Source organism: Grus americana, chromosome 22, assembly GCF_028858705.1.
Source record: "Grus americana isolate bGruAme1 chromosome 22, bGruAme1.mat, whole genome shotgun sequence".
Classification (NCBI taxonomy): Eukaryota; Metazoa; Chordata; class Aves; order Gruiformes; family Gruidae; genus Grus; species Grus americana.
The window spans coordinates 8,569,163-8,595,955 of record NC_072873.1 but is presented as its reverse complement, the minus strand read 5'-3'; the positions used below and the strand labels follow the sequence as shown (position 1 = coordinate 8,595,955).

At 43.4% G+C, this 26,793-nt stretch overlaps 1 protein-coding gene across 4 annotated transcripts in view; it reads right to left on the bottom strand.

Moving 5' to 3' along the window:
• The window catches only part of MYO1D (myosin ID), a 160,756-nt gene extending 134,195 nt beyond the window's left edge, over nt 1-26,561 (bottom strand). For 3 of the 4 annotated variants that reach the window (XM_054801632.1, XM_054801629.1, XM_054801631.1), the window contains exon 1: nt 26,414-26,546. Coding sequence is in view for 1 of the 4 variants with exons in the window: in XM_054801630.1 (XP_054657605.1) it covers nt 26,414-26,508 (95 nt within the window). In the remaining 3 variants the exon portion in view is untranslated. Of the gene's footprint in view, nt 1-26,413 lie in introns of all 4 variants that reach the window. The other variant, XM_054801630.1, reaches the window with a different exon arrangement.
• Between the last annotated feature and the right edge of the window lie 232 nt (nt 26,562-26,793).

Here is a 26,793-nt window from a genome sequence, read left to right as displayed (position 1 = left end):
AGTACGCACACATTGTGACTCCAGTTCTGTAAAACCCACATGAAACACACCCGTACCCGATGAGAAGCAGCAGCTAAGCTGACATCCTCACCCCAGCGTGGCCTTTTGTTACCTAATGACTTCTGTTCAGATGTAGCTCAAGCAGAACCCTGTTTTCCACACCTAGTAATGGAAGAATTTCAACCCACAACGCATACAACCCGCATTACTTGTAATATGTTGTGATGCAACAGTCACTACTACATTATTCTGTGCGTACACATCCAAATCCACCCTGAGCATAGTATTTTTGTGGCCTTTTGATTTCATGTAAAACTAACCTTTAAGCTTTATATTTACACAAGGCTTCTCCTAGCAAATACTGCACATGCTCTTCTGGCCTGCTTCGAACTGAATCTGATGAATAAAACAATCACTTATACAATCCAGTAAGAAAATGCATCTATAGCTTTGGGATACAATGAAATGGTTTGATGGGCTTGCAGATAAGGACAGGCTTCAAATGTTTCATTCACAGCACTTTCACGCCCAGGGATGGAGTGAATTCTCCCCAGAGCAGCTCTCACAGTGCTGTGCTGTGTGTTGGTAGCCAGCAAGGTGCTGGTAACACCCCAGTGTTTTGGCTACTACTGGGCAGTGCCAGCACACACCAAGGCTGTCTCGCCAACGTTTCTTTTCCCCCCTCAGCAGCAGGCTGGGGGTGGGCAAGACCTTGGGAGGGGACACAGCCAGGAGAGCTGACCCAAACTGACCCAAGGGATATTCCATACAATATGATGTCTGCTCAGCAATAAGAAACTGAGAGATAGGGGGAGGAACAGGGCCAGGGCATTCTGCTTTGGTTTGGGTTTTGTTTTGGTGGGGGTTTTTTTTTGGTTGGTTGTTTTGTGTTTTTTTTTTTAACAACGTTTGTCTTCCGGAGTAAGGAGTATGTGTACTGAAGCCCTGCTTCCCAGGAAGTGGCCGGACATTGCCTGCTGATGGGAAGTAGAGAATCTCTTGCTTTTTGCTTTGCTTCTGTGTGTGGCCTTTTGCTTTAGCTACATTAAACTGCCTTTATCTTCACCCATGAGTTTGGGGTTGTTTCTTCCATCTTATTTTCTCCCCTCCCTGCCTTGCTGAGGAGGGGAGTGATAGAGCGGCTTGGTGGACACCTGGTGACCAGCCGAGGTTAAACCACCACAAGTGCCAACAAAATTACTACAAATCCGGGTTTTGTCAAAAGGAGAGTGGAATGTATTTATGAAATGACTCTTTTCCTCCTAAATATATTCAAGAGAGACTTACAGGAAAAGAAATAAAGCTTAGTTATTTCCTGTTCATATCTTTGTCCTTTGAGAAAGGGAACAAAGGAATTTGACACTTCATATCTACACTCATCTTGAGCAGCCATTCTTTGGCCTTTTAACTGGAGCACAGACTCGCGTTAGCAGTTAAGGAAATAGTCCTACCTACAGAAAAATCAGAACCTTTGATAAGTTGCTGCTATGGTGCAGAGATCGTTAATGCTGATAAGCAAACACCAGGAAATAAGGACAGTTATTAACACCATATCTTCACTTCTCTCAAAGTCTCAGGTCAGAGTAGACAAAAAACAGCTAATTATTTCTTCTGCTTCTCTCTCATGCAAGCAAGCTTCGTCTTTTGAAGCTACTTGTTTGTGTAGTGAAATTTCTGTCTCAGTCCTAAAAGAATTACAGTTCAGCAGTGAAAATGCCAACGGTTCTAGGAAACAGGCCACGCAAAAACCCTGCTAAACTGTCCAGTAACCTGATATAAGAAAAATCCTTTCTTTAGTCCAAATCTGTTGATGTAACCTCAAGCAAGACAGCCCAGGGATCCAAAATAGTTTAACACCACTTGAAGGGTTGGTTCACCCTGAAAATATCTTATCTGTGGCTGATCCGATTCTGGAGAAGAGAACAATAGATACCCACTAGCCAAAGCAGTGTGCCAGGACCAAGGATTCCTGCACGGCCTCTGCAAACACAAAGTGGAAGCCCTGAAACACAGGATCGATATGTTAAAAACAAACCAGCCTGTGCAACCAGCCAGCAACGATAACTCACGATTTCCCCTCTACCACCTAGTGCTGCTTTACCAGTGTTATTCCTTAAATTCCTACCCTTTCCCCTTTTTTTCAGTGGGGATAGAGGGGAGTGAGGAGAAGCGGGGAGAGAAGGAAGGCTGGAGGGAGAAGAGATAACAGAAAAAGTGTAATTCCATCAGCTCAGGTTTGGTGGTTTGTTTCCACTTTTAGTTTAAACAAGTCAAACTTTATTTACTGTCCTTCCACAAACCACTAGTAACTCTTCATCACAATAACCATCTCTACTTCTTGTAAGTTATCCTATTTTAAATACAGAGAAGCAAAACTGTTTATCGTTATTAAAACAAAAGCCTGATAATATCTTCTGAAGTCATGCCAACATTTCCTTGCCTTTACTGACTGCATCCTTGAGCCTCGTGAATATTTTCTAGAAGCGTGCTGAGCTGGTGGCCCATATCACGCAGGGGATGTAGCATCCTCTAATCCTCTGCCGCTGATCCATGACCTTGCAATTTACAGCACATTACTCATCTGTAAATGAATGGCTCAGCGTTTTGTATAATTGGATTTCATCCACGAGGTGATCCAGGCGTCTTCAGGAGGAGCACCACCTCTCCCATTCCTGCCATCACTAACATTATGAATCTTGCTTTTACACAAAGGCAACCTCAGCAACATCTGTATCATCTTTGTGATCCGCTGCAGGGAGATTCTTGCTCCACAGGCCAGTTGATGCAAAGCAGCTCACAAGCACATCATCCTTGCTAGCACCTTGTCAAGCAGATGTTTCACCGGCCACGCTGCCTAACATTTGCAGCAGTCCTGGGCGAGGGATCTTTCTCAACAGGTCTTTGCACATACACCATCTCAGAGCTCTTCACCAGACCACGTTCTGCACCGCACACCTTAGCGTAGGCCAGGTGACATTTTTTTTTTAAATTTGAGTAGCCCTGCAGGACAAAGCCAGCTTGCCAAACCCCTGTAGAGAGCAGCGCTCGCGTTTCCAGCCTGCCAGCCCTGCATCTGGGCTAACCAGCATGCTGTCACAAGCCTTCCACTAGATACCTACAGTCAGGCAGGTGAAACTGTGGGGTTGATTTATCAGCCGCATTCACCAGGTTTCCACTGACTATACAAAGAGATCTTAATCTTAACATCACTAGCTCCTCTATGGCATCCGTGTTGCAGAAGTGGGGTTCACCTCCTGCTAGGAAGTCTCTGCAGCTTCTTCCCTGCGGTCCCTGCTCTGTGAACGTTGGCAAAAAGCAAAAGCCAGCTCTGCGGAGAGCCACCTCAGCTCTGCAGGCTTCATTAGCTGGAGCTCCACAGGGTGAGAAAGCAGCGATATGACTCGCCAGCCTGAAAGCATTCTGCCAGCACCACGCCTAGGTGCTGTGCTCTGCCAGGACGGAGCTGCTTCTCAATGGAGCTCACGTACGCCTTTATCAATGGTGTGGTTAATTTGCAACCAGATCATCCACTCCAGGGCAACCGAGGATTAAATGTACAGGAAATACAACAGATATTACTAAAATTAAACATTAACTTACTGCTGCTTGACTATCTTGTTTTTAAGACCCTATCTCCCTCATTAAGTAGGGAAAGATGATGGTGCTAACACCCAGGTGTTACTGACAACGCAAAGCACCACTTCCACTTCAAACAGTGTAACAGTATGCATAAAACATTACCTCCACAAATTAGGGAATTTCAGAAATTTGGGATTCTTTTTGAGCCTTTATTGCTAGTGTTCTTGCTTACTGGTCACCCCTCCCAAACGAGGGCTTTATTCACATCCCTGTTTTAATTGGGGTGGTTCAGACTGCTTTGCTCCTGAGGTCCCTCCTTGATTATCTGCTTTAACTCTGTTTCCAAAGACATCTAAGGAGAACACATAACTAAGCTCCACTGGTATGAGCAGCAAGGTGAAACTGCACTCTGACTGCGTAACACGCTTCCTTTTTCAAAGGTGTGTAAACAGGCAGTCCTTTCTTCTTGTTCACAGCAGCCTCTGCAGGATAAACTAGCATGGCCGTATGATACTATAGGCTTCATAATACACTGACCAACTGTTCATACACAAACTACCATACATCACGCACCATACGGCATGTTCAAAAACTGCATAGGAGTGCGCGACTGGTTATTTAAACACAGGCTCTTGCTGCACTTCTCAGTTTCTCCATGGCATTGATTGCTTTGTAAATGTGTAATTACAACGCAAAGGCTAAGAAGATGGGCACGTGTGATGTTTTCATCACGTGCTAATCAGATACAAGCAGTATATAGCAAAACAAAGGTATCAGAAGGTAGTATTTTAAAAGCTTCTAAGCTATACCAGCACATTGGCCAAGCAGTGGTACCCATTTTCAAATTACAGCTTGTTGGATGACAATTATTCCTCACCACTGCAATTATTGAGGTGGTTATCTTCATAGTTTGATCAGAAATAGCAGGGTGCCGTGCAGCTGAGTGTTATTTGACAGGTTTTGCAAATATTAAAATGACCCAGAGAAATAATAAAAAATTCACAAGGGACCAATTCCTCATATTCAAACTGAAAGGACTGTCAAAATATCTAAACAGATTAAAGAACCGTTATTAAATCAATGGTATCAGCCCAGTAACCTACATTAGGAGACTGCAACCCTTTACAAGCCATTGCTCATTTATAATAGCACCTTTATTGCTGCTTCATGAGCCCGGGAATTGGTTCATGGCCCCCTCACGCTCCCCTCTCTCCCACACATTGTATCCACCCTTAATTAAAAAAAAAAAAAAAAAAAAAAAGAGAGGGAATATTGTTAGACACAACTGTCTTCATACCACAACCAACGAAGAGAGAAGTCCAGCTAGGCTTTGATTTTCAGCCGTGGCCAGGCAAAAGTCAGGCAGATGGTCTGCGCTGGCATCCCCATCGTTAAACCCCCCCCAGGAAGTTCACAGGCTCACAAGGAGCGTTGGAAGAATGAGATAAGCCCAAGCGCAGCCAGCCTTGGGCTCAGAACAGCACAGCAAGCAGTAGTTTGTATACAGTTACACTCATCGGTAACTAACCCAATTCGGCCAGCATGCGCAGATCTATAGCAGAAAGGGTAATTCAGGAGCAAAACGAGCTGCAGCGTGAGCAAAGACAGTTTATTAGCTGTGACCATGGAACTAGCCAGACAAGCAAGCGGGATTTCTGGCAGCACCGCTTACTCTGGGATCAAGGTGTTATTTCAGCTATTGACAGATTATTCCGTGAGGCATCCAAACAAAAGTCTGTTTCAAATAAAAAAGTCTGACATTATAGAAGGACACATGCTGCCAGGCGCTCCCAGGCAGAATTGCAATTACAGGCATTGCTTCCTTCACAGCTGGCACTCACAATCTATAATCATAATAAAAAGTAGGACGTTAAAAGAACAAGCATCCTGTATAGATCCGAAGGAAACGAATACAATAAAAATAGCTGTAAACTAGTTCCAGTGACCTGTGGACCACAAAACCCTCCAGCAGAAAGACCTGGACCTTCCTCCATAGCAAAGTAAGTCTGTGCCAGACTGGTACCTTCAGTAAAAGGAGCATAACTTTGAAAATCAACCCCTCAGCCAGTCTGTCCAAGGCTTGTGCAGCTCATCTGTCAGCAACTCATTGACTTTGGTCATCCCCTTAGTGCCTGATAAACCCATAGTAAATATATGACAAGTACTTTGACCATATAATAGTAATCTGACCTTTCCCAAGATGACAGTTGATGCCACCTTGTAAACAGAGTACAATAAAAGCTTTAAACAGGAAAAGCACTTCTAGCAAGTTAATTTCCCCACGGCTGATGACATCCCCTACTTTATCTTAGTGCTGAGAAGTTTGGTGAAACTTTCACACAGGTATCGAACTAGAATGCTGGACTGTTCTTACATTTTAGGACAGAGGGATCTTAGCGTCAGAGCTTTCTCCATGATTGCCCCTGCCACGCTCTCCTGGGCCAGGGAGGGAAAGCCACAGACGGAGCAGGAGGGGTTGGGCAGATGAGCTGCCTCTTGTGCGGATGCCCAGGGCTGCAAGGAGAGTAGCAACAGCCCCAGGGCTGCCTTCAATCCCTGTCCACCTGTACGGACCCGAATGCTGGAGAACTCGGAATAAAACAACGTTTATGTTCAACGCAGTAGGGAAACATCATCTGAACAGTCCGTACAAATCATAAAATGACTTCAGGGGAAGAAAAGGAAGGAAGTTTCCATCACAGGATTAGACACTAATGTGAAACTCCAAGATGCATTGATGAGCACGGGCAAAAGCCTTGGCTGCTCCTGACCCAACCCAGTTCTCGTCAAGCTTTGCTTGAATTTGAATGTGTGAGGAAGAGGTCAAGAATGACCCAATGAGGACCTGCTCTCCAGAACCTTCCCTGGTGCTGCACTAAGGCACAGTTTCTCCAAAACTTCAAATGTGTCCAGGATCTTGAGAAATCCTGTGTCTCCAGCATACTTCAGGGAACAAGGAACGTTTTCAGTGCCAGCCCTTTTCTCTTCCCTCCTGCTGCAGCTGAGCAGGACACGAGCAGGGCACTAGCCCTTAGCAGTCACCTGCCGCTGTGCTCGGAACATCCCTGCTCTGCCCCACGGACCTTCTCACCCCACAAGCTGCTTCTGCTGCCATCTCTGCTGTCACCTCTCTGAAAGCAGTCCAGTTTATAGTATTTTCTGTGAAGTTTTGGAGGACACACAAGAAGGCAATTTACTATCACAAAACAAAGATTCAAAATTCTGATTCTATCTAAGCCTCTCCCCCTCAATAATATCAAATAGTTTAAAGATTCCCTAAATGGAAATGCAACTAACACAAGGCTTAAAGGTCATCTCAAAGGAAAACTACATGCAACAAAAAATGGCCTGCCGATTCCACACACATTAGCCCAGACTGCCTTGACTCCATTTAGGGCAAATAAAAAATAAAACCAAACCCACGGAAAATGAAGTAGCTGGTTAAAGGGAATTTAAGGAGGTTCTTACCAATTCTTTTCAATATCAGCAAAAAGGATTTAAAAACACCTCAGCTGTGGCTACTGAGCCAGCAGTACTAGACCCCTCGATCCTCTGAACACAGCTCTGATGGCAGGCTTGACCCCATCGCATCCCGGGTAAAGCTGCACAAAACGCCTCTCTGGGGCTGCAGCACTGCTCAGCAGCACCCACACCGACTGTGTGGCACCTCTCGGAGCTCTTCCACGAGACGACCACACACGGGAGTTGCAAGCCGCAGCCTCAAAGCACTTTGGATAACATGAAAACAGAAGGTTTTCCTGATTGTTTGCTCATTTTCCTGACTGCTGGCACTCAGGATAGTCACCGGTCTGCAAGGTAACTGGAGGGAAATGAGACACAGCTATTGTGATACAGTGAGTAAACTGTGCCTTTACAAACACACCTCACCTGTGTCTTACCCCTGTATGCACTGACACTTTGAGTGTTACTGCCACAACAGAGACCACATCAAGCTTTAAACTATTTCCTTGTTAAAATGACTACTTTGATGCCAAATAATTATATCTTACATAATATGGCCTCTATCCAAACTAACAAAAGCTTTCTGAAGAAATCAACGTGCCTTAAATTAGAGTTGCTTTAAGATTTTAAGTAAGCTTAATAAACTCTTTAAGCCATACCAATCTCGCGGCTGTTTCATGTGTGTTATGCCTTCGTACCTTATTAAAAAACCAAGTACAAGCGTCTGCCAGCTGGTTCTTTGCACTAGGAACTACAACCATCATATGTGGCCGTAAAATGTGATTTCGAAAATTATGTACAGATGGGCCTATACTCTTAGGATTTTTAAGATCTCTTGATAGCCTGCATCTATTATAGATAAAAAGCAAATCACAATCTTTTCACAAATACCCTTCCCTTGAATTACTCAACAAACTACCTCAGAGTCAACATCAATTCAGCACAGGACTAGTGACGAGCTTAAGCACACACAAGCCAAAAGGAAACCAAACTACTAAGGAAAATGGAATTACATCCTGCCAGCCTAACAGCTCGGCTGTTTGCAGAAAGACTGACTGTACGAAATACATGCCTTTTCTTTTTTTTTTTTTTTTAATACAAGGAAAACACACTAACGCAAGGTCTTCACCGGCTGTGTAGTTGCCTGTTGGCTGACTACATTTACTTTCAGCACAGCATTGGTAAGAAAACAGCTTACACGTCACCACTTCTGCTGGTTAAAGAAAGAATTAAAGAACACGGGACAATGCCATAACCAAAAATAGTGCTGTCACTGTGACTGCAGGTTGCATACATATTGCATCTCGAGCAACAACAACATTATATAAACATTCAACAGTCATTTTTAGTCCTCCTACCTAACCATTATGATCTGAGAGAGAGAGGCTGAAAGCCTTCTAGAGCACATGAAATTTAGGTTCAGGTAAGGGCTTTCTGCCCTGAACAGAGCCTCAGTAAAATAAACAAACTTCCATGAAATTTATGGATGCACCAATAATAACTCTTGTTGGCCAACAAGGAGAGATTAAAACAGAGAAATGCCAGCAACGTACTCCTGAAGTTAAAACTAAATTCCTGTTCAAAACCAAATACAGCAGTAGAGCTGCTGAGAATTTGGAGCTTTTGAATTAAAAATAATTCACATCTCAAACATTGCTAAAATTATCAAAGTAATCACAAAATCACAGATGGGTTTGGGTTGGAAGGGACCTCACAGCCCATCTAGTCCCACCCCTGCCATGGGCAGGGACACCCTCCACTAGCCCAGCTTGCCCAAAGCCCCATCCAACCTGGCCTTGAACACTGCCAGGGGCAGCCACAGCTTCTCTGGGCAACCTGGGCCAGGGCCTCACCACCCTCACAGGGAAGAATTTCTGCGTCAGATCTAATATAAATCTCCCCTCTTTTATTTTAAAGCCATTCCCCCTTGTCCTGTCACTCCCTGCCCTTGTAAACACTCCCTCTCCAGCTTTCAAATCAATTCTCGAACCAATTTTCAAATCAGTTCTCCCTTATCACTCACTTTTCGAGAATCTTTTAAATGTATGTTACTGGCTCACTAAATCTAAAAAGCTCCACTCTTGATCCAGGACACTATTAAGAAATCTCTCGGGTGAACCCAGTTACTTTTTCACCTTCAGAAAAATTGATACAAGACTATTTGAAAAATTCAGTCTGGCAGGCTGATACATCACTTTATCCCATACAGCGTCACAGAAGATATTCAGTGTTATTTGCAATGCCAGTTCATATGTCTTGAAAAGACAAACTTTAGAATAAAGCTATAGCTGTCATCATGTCAATTCAGAAGGATATTTCATTCCTTATCCATAAGTATGTGCACTGCATTCTCTGAAGCAAGAAGCAATGGTACTTCTGATGTTTAGTGTGGGTCTGAAGAAATGTCATTCCACATTGTCACATGGATGGCAAACACGTTGAAAAGATATCTGTAAAAAGGAGATTTCAGTACTGAAGTTCTTGCTCCGGTAAAAGTTTGAGACAGGAGACAGCATAAGAAAGCGTTGTGGCAGATAAAATGTGATTCTAACTCTTCAGGGTAACACTCCACTACATGGCAGCAATGACTTGCTCAGTCTCCACCTGCCAAAATAAATTTACTGCCATTTAAGGTTGTTAAAATTTTTCCCCGATTAATCATTGCTTCACTGCAACATCTGTCCAAGATGACTGTTTTGCTAAGGCTGGTTAGCCCACTGCAGTACGTTATGCAACCGCAGGCCATGCCGACGCTCTGGCGTAACGTTAGTCTGTGCCAGCCACGAAGGGGAGAGCAGCAAAAGGAGTGGGAGCTCTCAAAGGTGGAGTGTATCTAATAATCACAGGGCTGAAAAGCACCATCCCTCCCCGTGACACAACCAACCTGAATCCAGCAAAGCTGGACCACCACTGAGCAGATAGGATCCTGCTAAAAACATTTCCCTATCCAAAGAGTTATTCCCATTTCGACAGAAGGAATTTAAATTGACAAGAATGAACCTGGTTAGGTTTCCTACAGGTCACCCTGTCATTGAAGCCTCAAGGGAGCACTAAAGCATTGATAACAATCTCCTTTTAGGAAGTAATATCTCTAAATATTAGGAAGTAACTCCGTAGATTATGGAACCCCAAAACAAGCATCCTAAGAAGGCGAATTTCATCCTGGAAATATATAGCTCACACTTTTATTTAGACCCTAGTGTTTAGCTTCACTCATTTAATCCATAAGTGGAGACAATTACCTCTCATTTAACCGTCTCATTAATTTCAAAGGCAATTCTTCTTTAAACACCTGTCCGATACGCATACAGCAGCCGACTGCTCCTGACTTCAAACAAACTGTTTGTAAAGGACAAGAGAGGCCAGAGGATAAAGACATTAGCAACAAAACGCTGGGGAATGGAAAAGAATGGGAAAGAGTGTCTTGAGCAGACAAAAACCCCTGAAACTACAAATCTTTTTAACTTCTTCTATTCCAGTTGTGTGTTCAAGTTTGTCACACCAGCATGAGAACTGCCACACAAGACAACTGCAGATGCTGCTATTGGTGATAAATTTTCTGGCAGGAAGATCTTGCTTTGGATAAAGCATTAGGAACTTGTACCTTCCTTTGGATGTTTCAGCAGATGATGCTCTCAGAATAGATCGCAATGCTAGTAGCTGGGGTACTGGTTTCTTGCTTGCTGTCTGAGGAATCTGCACAGCACAGTTTCCAGATGCCCCATCCCATCAGCTCCGAGATCTGCAGAGCCCCTGAGAAATGCAACTACAAAACCAGGTCCTTGCTGCAGCTGTAGTTTTGCAACAGCGAAACTATCATTGAAATGGAGATTACCCAGGGACTATCTAGGAAATTAAAAACTGGGATTGGTGTGGCTCACACTAATTAACCACCAATACTCCCACAGGCTGCTGCAAGTAGGAGTCTGAGGTCGACAGAAACCAGCCAAGAGGTAGAGTCAATGGCAGGAATAACGCGTTGCTGCCTTCTGAAAGATGACCTTGGGCAATTTCCACTCCCAGTTATACAATCGAGGCAGGCGGGAGGGCAGGATAGCAGCAAAAACATTAATGGAGACACACTCCAACTTCACCTGGGGTTTTTGTTCGTCTTTAGGTGGACCAATGGGGGAAGACAAAGCAAGCTCACAGATAAAGGCTACCAGTTAAACTTCAGTGACTACTGGACAAAGTATTAAGTAGCCTAAATAATAACACCTTGTAACAGCACGTCCTATTTTTGCTATACGTGGATCTGGCAAATATGAGTCATCTTTGGAGGAAATCCCAAACTGCTCTCCTAGCACAACCATACCTGTACGTAGAAAAGAAGGAACCAAGTCCATAACAAAAAAAAGCCACCTTCACGTTAACACTGCTGTTGGCCAAATTTGTCAGGGAATTGCCAACTGGACGATTTTAAAGCAAATGTTGATTAAGATCTCAGGACGGTTATATTTGGAATAAGAGGAACAATTTTATGCACTATCTTCACAAGTATGATCTAATAAGTTAGTTTTCATGAGATCCCAAAATACACTTGGTAAGAAAGCAAGTCAAACCAAGACAAATAGATGCTATCTACTTAATAGGAAGGTGATTTATTATTACTATTTCAACTGCTGCTCTATGATGTAATTCAAGGCAAATCTAGCAAGAAGAATCCAGGCCACATGAAGAATGACTAGTTATACTCTGCAAATGTGAAATCCAAACACAAAAGAGTGACAAACACTGCAGTGGGATCCAGAAGCACCAGAAAATTATTAATAGCGTGCATAATTACAGAAGGGAGGAAGGAGGTCTGTCACCCCGAGCGAGCAGGAGTCCCAGGACCCCCAGCAACACCTGGTGCCACCGGTTCCCACCCTGGAGGGTTCCTGGGGATCCGGAGCAGAGAAACAACAGATCCCTTTTCCAGCCAAAGCAGTTCCCGGGCTTAGCACCAGCATTATCACCAGCACCTGAAAGTGCCTAAGGGCTGGGACATCCCCACTGAAAGTCCTCAGTTCCTGCATCACATTAAAGTTCCCGTGAAAGTGAATTCTGACATCACCTGCTCCACAAAATCCTTCTGTTGCCGATACCTTCTCTGTGTTCACACAACATTTCTGTGAGATTGAAAACTAATCCACTCTTCCACTCTGAGTGAAAGACGTAATTTCAAAGGCAAAATCCTTGGTGCAAAAACTCTATGGCAGGACAAATTAACAGAGCAATCGAACAACCCAAGGAGTTGGTGGTAGTGACAGCAGCACTGAGCAGGGTGGTAAACACAAGGCAAGATTACAGACTGAGAAATAATATTCACCACTGGCACTTGTGATTTATTTCATGGGTCTCACGATAACTATTGGGTTTTTTTTTTTAAAAATACATCCTCCTAGAATAAAATGAATACAACAGTCTTCACCCTTATTAAGAGAGGCTTTCAGCTTTCATCACTGTAAAGAAAAGTTTGAAAACAACCACAGCATATCCCAAAGGCTTAAATGTCAGAAAGCAGAAAACCAAATCAGTGAATGGTTGAATTTGTCAGCACTGCTCACTCACCACTTACACACAGTGAGTGTCCTTACTGATAGATAGATGGACAGTTTCTACATGATACGGCATAGGATGTTTCTTCATGTTATTTCCTCCCCACAATAAAAAAAAAAACAACAGACTATTTGACACTCATAGCACTGGAGTGCACAAAGCATACCAAAACCCAGGTCAAAACTACAAAGAAATTGCTGTCTTCAGTGATAGGAATCTTTAGTTTGCAAAATATCCATTGCACTCTATTACTCAGAGAACTATAAAATGAGAATCAAAGACTCCCGCTACCCATGTGGATATCCAGCGATGACCAGATGGGTGGGCACAATTGTGCAATTTTCCTACAGGCTGTCACACAACAGATTACTTGGGATCTGGCCATTGCTGCTATCAGCTTCTACATCAAATGCATCATTAAGATAAACAGAGGCTACTCATTTATCTTAAACTGTTTTGGGCTAAGACAAGCCAATATATCTACATATGAAAGGTTAGAGGGTTGGGTTTTGTTTTTTTTTCCCCCTGAAAACTTTCCCAGATTGGTTATGGGGCTTACCATGCTCATCAAGAGAGCCCAGAATTTGGCACTCGAGGTGAAAAATACTTTGGCACTGCCCAAAGGACGTGAAAGCGGTGTGGGAATTACTATTAGAACAAGATTTCTGACACATAACCGAAGTACAGGCATGGAGGAGCCTGCAAAAAGGCAGCAAAAAATAACCCATAATACTGATCCTGACTACTTAAATGTTTGAGCTCTCCAAAGTCTTCCCACGTCCCTAGTACAGCATAAACCAGACCTGTTGACCAAGCCAGTCTTTCTGTAAGAACCTGTTAATTTGTTCCATCCTGCAATTTATTTTGGTTTAAATGTACATTTAATAAACATAACCCTAGCAAATTTTTCCTTTAATTTAGTCAAGGCGCTACAAAATGTCTTCAAAATTCGCTAAGTTTACTGTATTTAACTTCTGTTAATTTTTTCTAGATACAAGGACAATACGGGAAAGGCAGAAGGTTAAAATGTCTATCAGATGGAGTTTAACTTTCTAAAAGATTATGACCCAATTCAGCAGCTTCCATGATTCAACTACAATGTTTGCTACACAATACATTTTTACTGCTCCCAAGCTAGTTTGCACAATAAAACAAGTGAAATTACTCTGATCTGTCTAGCTGTACAGAATCTACTCACTAATTTTAGTGAACAGCCTCTCTGCAAAGCAGCTGAATTACCAGTTAAAAAATCAACTATGGAAGAAAACTCCTGGGAGGAAACCAAGATCAATTAGAGTTTTCTCCCCAAATTCAGTAGCAACAAATCTGGACTGGCCTCTAAAGTTAATCATGGCCTACGGTGTATCACCAAAGCCCCAAAACAACGTCATCACCTCACAGAAGTCATGGAAACAGCGAAGATCTATCTGCTCTAAGCCAGCTGCTTTAGTTGTTCCTTTGTTCGGTGAACAGCAGGTGCCACCTTGGCTCCTTGATGGGAGAGTCAAAGATGCAGAAACCCAACAGAAAAGCAGGAAAAAAAATATCAGATATTCTTTAAGTAAATGAAAACATTGAGATTTACATTGCTACTTGTTTCCTGCATGAAGGGGAATGATACACATAGCATCTTTTAAAAAAGGAGAGTCCACCGTGACGCTTTCCTGGCTTTCATACTCCTAGTACCAGCTGGAAGCATAGCACTCCTCTGCTCAGGGCAGGAGTACTCAGCATCCAAACCCCCCAACATCCATCACTTCAGGCATTCGGGGTGACTGACTGGCACCGGCCACCCCTCCACCACCCGCAGGAATGGAGTGACACCACCTAAGAAGAAAGAAGGCAGCCAGAATGTTTTGGTTAAAAACAAGACTCATTTTGACAATAAGCAGCCCCCCTCTAAGTCTCAAAAAATGTAAGCCCTTAATGGAAAACACATTTTCTATCAACTGATTGGAAAAATTAAGCAAAATATTCCCAATTATTTAAAAATTTTTCAACTTGCCTTCAGTTTCCTATCAAGTCCGGCTTGTATAGTTTTATACCAGATTTAAGAAGGTTTACACGTATCAACTTTTTCTTGGCATTTCCTCAGAGGGGTTTAAGTTCAGTATAACTAATAAAGATTCAGGGAATTAGCTGCCAGAGACTGGAGATGTCTAGCTTAGGAATGTCTGCATCCTTGAAAGCCAGGATGCAGTACGGCCCAAAAAACAAGTTAAGAACAAACGAAGACAAGATTTCTATTGTTTGTTTTGCTAGACACATAAATGCTGCATTTAATAGGAAAAAAAGGGAAACTAAAATACCTGCAGGCACACACAAACGTCGTCAGTGTTCTCTTCACCAAGAAGAGGTCAGCACATAAACCACATAAAGCAAAGTTAACTTTCTTACTGCGACATAGACGAAACTCAAAAAAGGAAACACTTTATTATCAAGAAGCACTGTCCACAAAGTTATACATCTAACCCTTGGTCTTATTTTAGAAAGTCTCCCTGGTAATTTGCCTGTGCTTTTGAAAAGCAAGTAATATGTTTTGAATTATAAGAGGTTACAGGGACATTTTTGTGGTAAATTTGGACTTTCATTTGCAAAAAAAAACCCCTCAGTGCTACAGAAATCCTTTCGGAAATAACATTTTTTTGTCATTGCTAAGCACTTTTCAACAAAGTTTAATAGCTACTGTTCCAAGGAGCTGTTTACATCCAGCTTTAAAAGAATACTGGGGTACTTATGTCCCTGCAAGCAAAAGAAAAACCAGCACAGCGTCTTTCCGGTATTTTGAGAAGCAAACAAAAGAGAGTATATTCTCCACAGCATGCAGGGGCAACAATTTTTCTAAGCAAGTTCACTTAAAGACCCCTGGTGCTCAGGCTCTGGTATTCTGGGATTTTTCTAGAGGCCCGAGTTATACTTAGAGCTCTTTGAGTCTTCTTTCATTTGTTCCCCTGGTCTTTACACCCAGGATCAAGAAAGAACAAAACGCCAAGTAAGCTGGTATTAAGAAGAACTGGAAGGCACTATTTCTAGTCTCGGAAGTTTATAAACTCAATATCCAGTTGCTTTATAAACAGTGCATGGGAAGAGAGGCCTTCAAACAAAAGTAGCTCAGTCTTTCCTTTGAAGGTGAAACTTTATCATTCATTCTTGTAAACAAAATAACCTATGTAGCTGAAGTTTACCAATATGAATAAAAGCAAAAGTTTTACTGTAAACATCTAAAAGATGTCTAGCCACATGAAAGCTTCATTGTGCTCTTGATAACTGTGGCGTAAAGGCTTTTACAACCACTGGAGTTTTTGCAGGCTGACACGCCAGATTTTACCACCTCGATATACCATAGAAGAGCTCTCCTGAAAGAAAGCTATGTTGTTCATACAGTGGGAAAAAGAGAATTTTTTTGGTTTAGTTTGTTTTTCTTCACTATTCATCATGAGACAGTCTTTGCTGCCATTCAGTAAGCCGTTAAAATATGGGTACTCATTACTCCTTGGCTGTTTTGCTTCCGGGACAGAACGACGTAGTAAATTCTCAAGTTCCCTTTAGTTTCCCTACTGAGAGTTTGCCCTGGGAACCATAAATAAAACCCAGTACAATGATGAAGGCACTGACCAGTCTGATGTTTATAATGGAAGACAGATATTAAAAGGAAACCTTTTCAGAAAGCTGGTGCCCCAAAGTATTATTTCTCTGAGAGGCAGCAATGTACACCTGCTCTACATCAGAAAGAGACTGAAAACCCTTTCATCAAGAGTCCCATTCCAGAAGACTTATTCAAAGGTCATCAGAAATTCCAGTGAAACACCACTTAAGTTGGCTTGATCGAAATAAAACGTGTGAGATTGCATGTGTACAGGGGAAAACACAAAGATACAAACCTAAAACATTACACTTTGGAAATGGAGTTAGACACATTACCCTAAACTAAACATTCATCTCTTGCAGCACATCATATACCACATACTGCACAGAGTCCTGCCACGGATCTCCTCCAGTTTTTATTTCCCAGGAAGGTGTAGTGAGCCTTCGGGCTTCCCAAATTAAGTTACATCAGCCTTAAATACTATAAGGAAACTACTCTCTACCTGAACAACCTCAGACAGGATAGTGTCGGGCCAGGCTCTGTCCAGACCCAAGAGAACATGAACTCCAATGGGCACAGATCCAGTATGGAACCAGGAAACTACTTGAACAGATCAACACGATAATCAGCGGATACAGCATACCAAACCTCCTACCATGACAAAGTTTGTGTAGGCTTCATAAATTAGACATTTAAGGAGGAGGCAGTGTCTTTGTTGACATTTATATGGTGTTTCTTCCATGCCGAAAGGAGCAACCAAGGGAAAATTACATGAACACTCGTCAGAAAGTTCTAGTTAACAGATCAGCACTGTGGGAGAAACTGATAAACACTGGAAGGAGATAAGCTGTGTTTCTGAGGTCGAACAGGAAAGAGGCAAAGAGATAGGTGAAGCAGATAAAACAGAAAGCAAAAACAATCTCTGTAATACCCTTTGAACAAGCATACGTGGGAAAGGGGGGTTTCCCAAGGCATAAGGCAAGAAGTGAGCACAGTAATCAATGTGAAGGTGACTCTAGGCAAGAGATTTAGCTCTGTGTATAGCTCAGACTTGGGTCTATAGGGGAAATAACAAGATTTGACTTTGAACGCAAAGCCGAGAAAGGACGAAGTCGGATGGTGCAGGCAGAACAAATGAATTGCTGTCCAGAAGAGCTCACTTGCTCTTAGCCCAAAGAACTCCAACTGACTCACTGGCCAAGGCTGAAAAGATCTCGCCAAGATCAGAGAAGACATCTCTGCTGCTGGGAGAGCTGAAGGCTTCTGAACAGACACTTCAGCCAGGGGCAAAGTTGGGCAGAGGTGTCTGTCTGGACAAAGAAGGTACTGAAGGCAAGAGGAGAGAGAGAAGTCACCAAGGGTGACCAAGAGGATACTGCAATTATAAAAATACAGCCAGGAAGTCCGCAAGAGGAGAAAAGAAGGGTCAGGTGGGACAATGTGTCTCAGAGGGACGGTGAGAGTCAACAGCTGACACCCTGGAGTACAGCAAGAAACATCCAAGGATGAGAAGTGACATCACAGCAGGTAAGCAGCTGCCTAGGGACCACGTAACTGGTTTAATGCCATATTTTCACGCAGCTGTAGATTTTTCTGGAAAAAATGCTCTGGATCAGACCAGCCCAACAGTCACACGCTAACTGTTCTCTGAAGTATTGCATATCTGAAGGCTGGCAGGTAAAGGCAGGCAAATGGCAGTGACAGGACAGACTACTGCCAACTTCTTAATGAAGAAGGGATGGCTAGCAACATCGCAGCAACCAGGAAACGTGTGCTGCAAAATGCTTCAGCAGACAGGTAGGGCAGAACACAATAGTGGTGAGAGACACAAATATTCCAACACTGTTCAGGGAGAAAAGTCAAAGTCTGTGCAGATAAATACTTTGAAATTAGGGGGGTGCAGGGGGCAGAATGGAAAGTACCATCACCATCAAGAGTTAAAGCAAGAACAGACTGGCTGTGCCCCAGCACTACTCACACTTGTACTGATGAGCCTGAGAAGTAGAGCACTGCAAGACCATCTATGATGACAGAGGTGGGTCCTCCGGCTTATCATTAAAAACAGTTTTATTTAAAAGGTCTTTACATGATACCCCCCTCCGCCTACCTCAGCTTCTCATTGCCGGGCCGTGACAGTATGTTATCTGCTCTCTATCTAAACCACTGCTTACAACAGAACCGGTCCATGTCAGCCTGCAGCAGCTGGGCCCCGGCAGGCCAGGTGAGAAGAACTCTAGCTGAAACAAATCCCAGGAACGAGAAAAACCTCATTCCTAGCAAAAGATAGAGGTTATCTGAGGAACAGTTTAATGGTTTAGATTTGAAGAAAAAGAGCCTTTTCAACAGGTTAAATCTATCTAATGCCTCATATCCAAGCTGTTCTCTTAGCATTTGAAAGCACCACAATAAAAACTTATTTCCCCTCCTGGTCTGTTTAACATCAGTCCGTGATAGCAGTAGTGTGAGCTGAGATCTCATCAGATCTAACCAAAAAGCCCTGAAAGGAACAGAAGTCTTCTTCTAGAAATTGTAGTTCTGCTGCTAAGAACTGGAAATGAGCATTTGCTACAAAGGGACATACAGCTCCCTTATTTAACACCCACAGGCAAGAGGCAAACCTGTGTTCAGGCATCTGCTTTCTCCTCCCCCCGCCTCAGAATTTTTTTATTCCATAAAAAGATGCAATCAAGACCCTGGGACTAAGAAAGGAGAGTGATGATGTAACAGTCAAATATCTAGCGAGATCTGCATCTCCAAAAGGAATTTGAGTAAGTATGACTAAAGGGGAAATGTTCAGGTAGTGTAAAAGCTTGCTCAGCCTGAAAGGAATGCAAGGGGTTGCTGGAGCAGTAGATCAGTAAAGCTATCAGAAGAGGTAGATTTTTGAACAGAAGTCAATATAAAGGACTCTTGACTAAAGGACACCACGAGACTCATTGGAAACACTAGCTAATATTTACTGTAAGGATTTGGCAGATCTTAAAGCCAAGCTTTAGCTCGTGAAATTCAGAAGGTGATGATAAATTACTTCAGTTAAGAGGATGCAGGTTATACAAGCCATCTCAAATGTGTGGTAAGCACTCACTGCCCACTCTTGAGGATCTTCAGGATCTTCATCAGAATCTACAAAATAATTGCAAAGAGGCAAGGATGAAAGAAAAAAAAAGGTTGCTGAGGAATCCCTAAATTATTAGCTGACTTTCCGTAGATACTGTTTATACTTTGTGTAAACAGCAGAAATAAATAATTTATTTTTAAAAGATGCAATAAGGAGCGTCTCCCAATGAGCTAGTTCAAAATAGTTCTGGTTACAAAACTGATTCTGTAAAGCTTTTTCTTCACACACGATACCACATGACACAAACGTCCCTCCCTAGCTTGCTGCTAGCTAGCTCCCTACAATTAAATTTTGTTATCTGTGCTCTGACAAGTACCATAAACGCAGCTCGGCATCTGCAGCAAGCCAGGACCAGCAGGTCTGGTGCACAGCGTTACCAGCGTAAGAATTTAAAACTGTAAGGTACCCTGAAAGACTAATCTCATTCATAAATCTGACCTCGTATATTATTCAACACCCATGTGTTAAAATTATTAAACACTACCTCACCCACACTGCTATAAAAAGACTACTGTAAAAACTCACTCTGAGAAAAGAAGGTATTCATAAGGCAGGGGAGGACACATGTGCAAAAGAAGATTCAGTGAAACTAAATAAATTCAGCACATATGGAGGCAAAACAAATTCCATGCAGGACATCATCTCCTTCAATGCTTTGTTCATACAAATGCTGTCAGGAAACGCAGAGCCCACCTGTAGCAGCTGTCGGTTTCCGTAAGCTGAACGGTAAGTCCCTGCAGAAATCAGAAAGCTGGCCTTGATCCTCCCTTTTGCTACTTGTGTATTAGGATTTGCTTTTTAAGTGAGATCGATGGCCTTTTCCATCTACAAAGATCAAGCTGGACCCCGTCCAAGCTCGTAAGTCAAATTTTGATGGACTAAGGGGAACTTTCATTCCATTCATTCCGAATTCTGACACAAGACAGCTCTCTGCAAGCTGAGCAATTTCGAAGAAGCCAAGAAGAGCTGATGAGACTTAACTGCTGACTGTCCGAGCAGCAGTGAGGAGCGTCCTGCAGCATCCGCAGTGACAGGCACCCTTCTCCGGGAAGGAAGTAGACTCTTCCCAGCAGCTTTTTAGTTCTATACCACGTGACCAATTCAAATATTCATACCTATTTAAAACGAGGAAATTAAAATGGCTTAAAGGCATGAAAAGCTTGTTTATTAAGGATGAATATTTCATTACCAAAAGCAGGAATGAAACCAAGCACTCACATAATATTTCCTCCGCCAGGATTAAACATACTTTACCACCTAGTGTGAAGCCAAACCTCTCCCACCGCAACTTCAACCAAAAATATGAATGTTTAAGATGGTGCTCAAAAGATAAGAAAGCCAGTGTAAAAACATCAATACAATACAGACAGCACCCCTTCACTTTAAGTAAGATCAAGTCAACAGGAGAGCAGGAAGAATAAAGAATCAAATGCTATCAACGATCCACATCCCTGCTGAGAAAGAATTGTTCCTAATGTATTTCTGGGGACTCTGATTCTCTGAAGATAGGAACAAATTAAAGTGTCTGGTCAACTCCAGAACTTGTGCATGTTTTGCCAGACCTGCTGAGGACAGATAAAAGGAAAATAAGCCAGTCTACAGATCTAGCAGATACTAAACTGCACAACAAGGGTTTGGCCTTTCAGAACTGTAGGATGAGTAAACAGCTGTGTATTTACACAAAAAACCCCCACCCTTTAATATCACCTACTGAAAGGGGCTGCTAACAACTGCATTATAGATTCTTTTCAGGTCACTTGGGCAATTACAAAGCCTATACATTTTCGGCACAGTCTTCAGCTTGTATCCAAAACTGCCCCCACGGGAGCACGCAGTAAACCCAGGAGGCTAACAACTATTCATATCAGTCATCCAAAACACAAACGAGATCATTTTTAAGACTGACAGATACTACAGACTCAACCTACTACATCATCCAGAAGAAAAAGATGTCCTTTTTTTTTTTTTTTGAGAGAGGCCCAGAAAGTATAGTCTACGCACAACTGCCTCAAGAAAATCCCATCAAGATATCCCTCTTCAGCATTTGAAGCCCAATTCCCTGTTTCAGTTTGCTACAACCTTTTTATAGGACTGCAGCCTACGCCTCACCCTTGCCTGCACAGCAAACACTTGCCTCAGCAGCAAACACTTACAGGAAATTCTCAGAGGAGAACCAGATTTTCTTTACAGATTCCTGATACCAAAAATATTATTAATCATAACAAATATTATCTGTCTTTCAAAATAAATATGCAATAAATATGAATTTAGAAGTGTTGCCTTAATTTAGGATAGCTTTGAAAATGCTGGGGTTTGCACTGTAAGACATAGTTCAGAAACAGTAGAAAAACCACTTTTGCATATTTTTAACTAAATGCAGAACTGTGTTTTTATTAAGTGATGCTTTAAGTGGTCAGAAATCATGATGTGTGCAGGGAGACAACTACAAGGACTATTAAACTATAGTTCTTCACACCACAGCCTCAGGCAGGCTGGGATGACCAGGAGCTATCTGAGCAGCAAGTACAGCCTTCCACATCGGGTTTCATGCTGGAACTAGTTAAAAAAAGAAAAAAAAGAGGAAAACAACCTAAAATTCATTTTACAATCATTACAACTTACCTTATGCTTTCACAGTCTTCCTTTCACGCATCCTTGAATTCTTTAATAACAGCGACAAAGTTTATTATGTTCCCAGAAGGGGATTTGCACAATGCTTATGAAAAATGAGCAACTCGCTAGAAATCAGGAAAAGATGAGTCAAGTAGCACCTGCTCACGAATTAGATGTGAGAACAGAAAGACCTTGAGCACACAGCCCGTATGGGACTACCCTGAATGCTACCCTGCTGCTGCGATATATAATTGTCCACTTGCTTCCTGAATTTCAGTGCGGCTTTCCACTTACAGCCCTCGGCTGCGATTCAGAGGTGCTGGCTTTGTCCACAGTCAGGCCCCCACATCATCTCACTGCCCGGCACGACGGGGATCACGTCTTACTGTCCTGCAAAGCATTCGAGACTTTGTGAGGAGAAGCTAGTCTGAAGTTATTCCTGAAGTTATCACGAAGACTGCAGAACAGATAATTCAAGAAATCAAGCTACCGCTTTGCATGCCATAGATACCATTTTTAAAGCTCTGAGCTTTGATTTGTTTATCAAGATAAATGCTAGTTGTACAGGATAGTACAATGAGTGATCTCTGCAGGATAATACAAGGAATCATAGATAAATCAAGAGCATTTTATACTTGTGAAAAATAACCTTCTTGCCCTCTTCCTTTCAAGGAAGTAAATTAGAAATGATAACTTTTTTCACTTGAAATTTTCACTATGGTGTGATGAAAAACGAGGTGACACACAATTTTGCGTTTCTCTTACTCAAAAGTTCACACCGCAAGTTTCATCTATGCCACAATTTCTGCAAAACGTTAGCAACTCCTGTGAGACCGCGGCTCCCTTTCTGCAAGCACCGTCTCACTCCACCTGCTGTGGAATAGTCACACTCACGTTAAGTCAAAACCACCCACCAAAATGAAAGTGCTTTAACAAGTCCGGCACAGGACGTTCTCCCTTAGATGACAGGCAGGTAACACCTGGAGTACAGTTAAATACTAGCCCTTGAATGCCAGCGAGAGGATCTGAGAGCTGTTTGACATTAAAAAGATTCCCTGTTTTAAGGAGCCTTTCAATTAATCTTACATCCTCTGATAGGAATTGAAATGCCAACTACTCCTGCAGATAGCAGCCTGCCCACAAAGGTCAACAGGGAACTGATGAAAGGGAATGCCAGGCTACCTGCTGAAGTGCAAACTGCTCAAATGCAGCTGTTTATAATAATTCAGACTTACAACCACTTAAGGAACAATTATCTGTTAAAGCTTTGGAGGTTTTCTATAAAGAAACAAAGCTAGCTACCGAGGCCACACGGACTGTTCCAATACTTCTGCCTTTTTTTTTTTCTTTTTTTTTTTTAATTATTCTGATGACTAAGAATCACAACCAGACGCTGGTACAAAGCCCACTCAGACCTAAGGAATTCAAGGAGCGGATGATTTTTACTTATAATTAATGTGTAACATGCAGTGACTGCTTGAGCATGCACATGAAACAGCCAAATAAGTAGTTTTAAGACATGGCCATGAAAAAATATTAACACTATGATATCCTCGCTGACTCAATACACAAACCTACAAACAACAGGGCATGAAGCATAGGGATTGGGGAATGAGGTAGCAAATTCACATTGCATCGTACCTACCCAAGCACCCTAAACCCAGCCCATGTCAACACCACCAAATTCGACTATTAAAGTAACAAAAAGTGCAACTTCACCATTTCTCTTTTTCCCACTAGAGACATCCTTGGGGAAATATCCTTGCATGCACCGAAGCTGGTATGATTTCAATTCCACCCACATCTGGGCTCACTTGGGAACTAAATCCAGCACAACCCGTCTTGGGTCAGCCAGTGACCCCGAACAAAAATAGCTCTGGCAGAAAGCTGGATTTATGGAATAGGGCGGAGCCCATCCAAGCATAAACTGAACAAACCCGGCACTTGAAGTTAATGATGGAGAAGCAACAATTTCTCCATTCTCTTCAGCGCATGAGGAGCACAAAGGTGACTCGTGCCATCTACACAACACGATGAAACACAACATGACATAATCAACCCTTGAATAGGTCAGAATCTCAGGTGTAACTTGAGTCTGACACAATTCAAAATTTATCAGCAGCAAGAATTAATTACCATCTCAAAGCAGTAAAAATAAGAGAAGCAAATGTTGCTTGAGAACTGTAGTAACACAGGCAGTGAAGCTGGGTCAGCAGACCGGGGCCACAGCTCTACTGGCAGCATCAAACAGGGCTCAGCAGATTTTAGCAATTTTACTGAAAAGCCACACTTTGGGCAAATGCAGATTAGCTTTCCCAAATGTTCCAGCGCAGACATACCTAAAGTCAGGGTATGATAGCACGAAGGTTAGAAAAATTAACAGGATTAATTTTGTTTTAAACAAAAGATTATTTTGCCCACAGCACAGACAAGACAACCTTGAAGTGCAGGCAGAACTCTTGCCTGCAAACTGCAGATTACGGCCGAAGTAACGCATGCATTCTCATGCATATGAAACCAGAGTTTGAATTGGTGTCACAGGGTAAAGCCTGGTTTTGAGTACCAGTGACAGAGGTACTGGAGTTAAAGGGACACCTGATGCTGAATTAGATACAGCAGGGATGTCCAGACAACACCCTTAAGCAGGATCAGCACGCAACAGGAAAAACAAAACAAAACAAACTACGTATCAATTGTAAGGATCCAGAATTGCTAGCTCGTTCTACTCATCCTCTTTCACACAAAATTAGCAAAGTCTACCACTGCAAGGTACCTCTGAATTAATTTAATTCCTAAATGCAATCGACTTGCTATGTTGATTTTTAAAGCACTGGAAACAGATTGTTTAGATTTCTAGTACACATTGACCAAAGAATAAAAACCCCAAGAACAAACAGTTACATGCAAGTTTCCTGCTAATTACAATGACTTTGTAAGTGCTTTGTAATACAATTAGAGTGTCATGGTGTGCACAAATAAGAAACAAATTTAAGCTTTTAGTCACTGCAAAATTTATTTAAATCTGACATTTCCTTATGTGCAAAACTCAACTGTTAACATTATGTTTTTCTTAGTATTTAAATACAAATGCCCTCCCTAACCAAACAGAAATCCAAAATATAAAAGAAAAAATAGTATCGAATACGCCAGTTGTTACTGTATCTTGCACTGCCAGGATCTGAGCCCTGACCTTGCAGCACCACAGAAGACAGGTACACACTCCGGTAGCTGGTTGTGTAGCACAAAGATTCTCAAGCACTCAGCGGCTGATGCAGCCAGACCTCAAAACTTACAGATTTCATCCAGAGCAGGCATCACAATTACCTGAAAGAGCTTAATTTTGTCCTTCCTCAGTAGTTTTATGCCAGCTGAGGAAGCTTAGCCCACCTCTCTTCCCTTGACTATTGCCAGAGCCACTCTAAGGTGCGTCCAACTGCACGGGCCTGACAAGTTATTGATTTCAACCATCTCCAGAATGCAAGCGGCAGTAGAGAAACTCTCTTTAAAGCCCGAGGAAAACTGGGGGGGGGGGGGGGGGAAGCAGCCAATAAGTCCCATTTTTATCCCAAAGGCTTCCCCTCAGTAATTATCAAATCCTTGCACAAGCAGGGGCATAAGAGTTTATCAGGAAGAGCTCACATGAATCTTTTATAATGGAAAGTGAAAGACAGCCGCAGACTTAGGGTCCCCACCGGCTGTCCTATCAGTGCTGCTCAGGATTGAGTTGTACTTCACAGAGGAAACGGGAATGAAAATGCAGATCTTCCCAAAGCCCTAGAAGGGAAATAAAACCATAAAGATCATGAAAGGTTAATGCAGCGAGTCTGCACTGTTGAACAGCTATAACGCTCCTACCGGCTGGAGCAACCTTGGACTTGGTGACTTTTATTGCTGGTTTTTTTTCCTTCTCAACTTTGCACGCATATCAGCACAGGCGAGATACCTGTTAGAGAGGAGGTGTACGAGGCAGAGACCGAAGCAGATGAGGTCTGATGAGCGGGAGAAGAGAGAGGTTTCCCAAAGGGGTGACAGAAAGCCCCCCCAGACCCTAAAGCAGAGCTTGGTGCTCCCTGCCTGCATCCTGGGCACCCTGGTGCTCACTTAGCTCTCCTGAATGTCCCAGTTTTGTAGAAATTACTCTTTTGTGTGTGTGTGTGTGTGTGTGTGCTGGGCTTGCTTTGCTGTGCAGCTCAGACACCTCGCAGCGGGGCAGGCAGGCGGGCAGGCAGGCAGGCAGGCAGGGGCCGAGGCAAGGCAGGCTGAGGGGGCCGCTGCCCACACCAACCCCCTCAGCGCGGGACCGGTTCAGCTCACTAAACCTGCACAGCGCACCCCCCCTCCCCACACCCGGTAGCCAAACTGAGGGCAAGGGGGCGCGTGGGGGTGTGAAAACCGGGAAGACGAAGCCTCACAACCCCTCACACACCCTGAGGCGATGAGGTGGGGGGTGGGGTGTTTCCACCACCCTCCCCTCACCCCAACCCGTCCCCGTCCCCCAACTCCCCAGCGCTCACCGCAGACGCAGATTAGCCATAAACTCGGGCATGGTAACGGCGTCCATCAACACAAAGTCCGCTTTACCGAACTCCAGACTCTCCTGCTCCGCCATGACGGCGACGGTGACGGTCGGGCTCGCGCTGCCCCGCCGTTCCCCCGGGGCGGGGGGGGGGGGGGGGTGCCCGCCTCGCGCCCGCCGGGCCCCGCCTCACCGCAGGTGAGGCGGGGCCGGCGGGCGCGAGGCGGGCACCGGTGCAACGCCCCCTGCCGGCTACAGCGGAGAGAACGCAACACCTCCGCCCCTCCCACCTCCTCTGGCCACGCCCCCACCCCTCTGACCACGCCCCTATCACCTCCTCTGGCCCCGCCCCTCCCACCTCCTCTGGCCCCGCCCCTC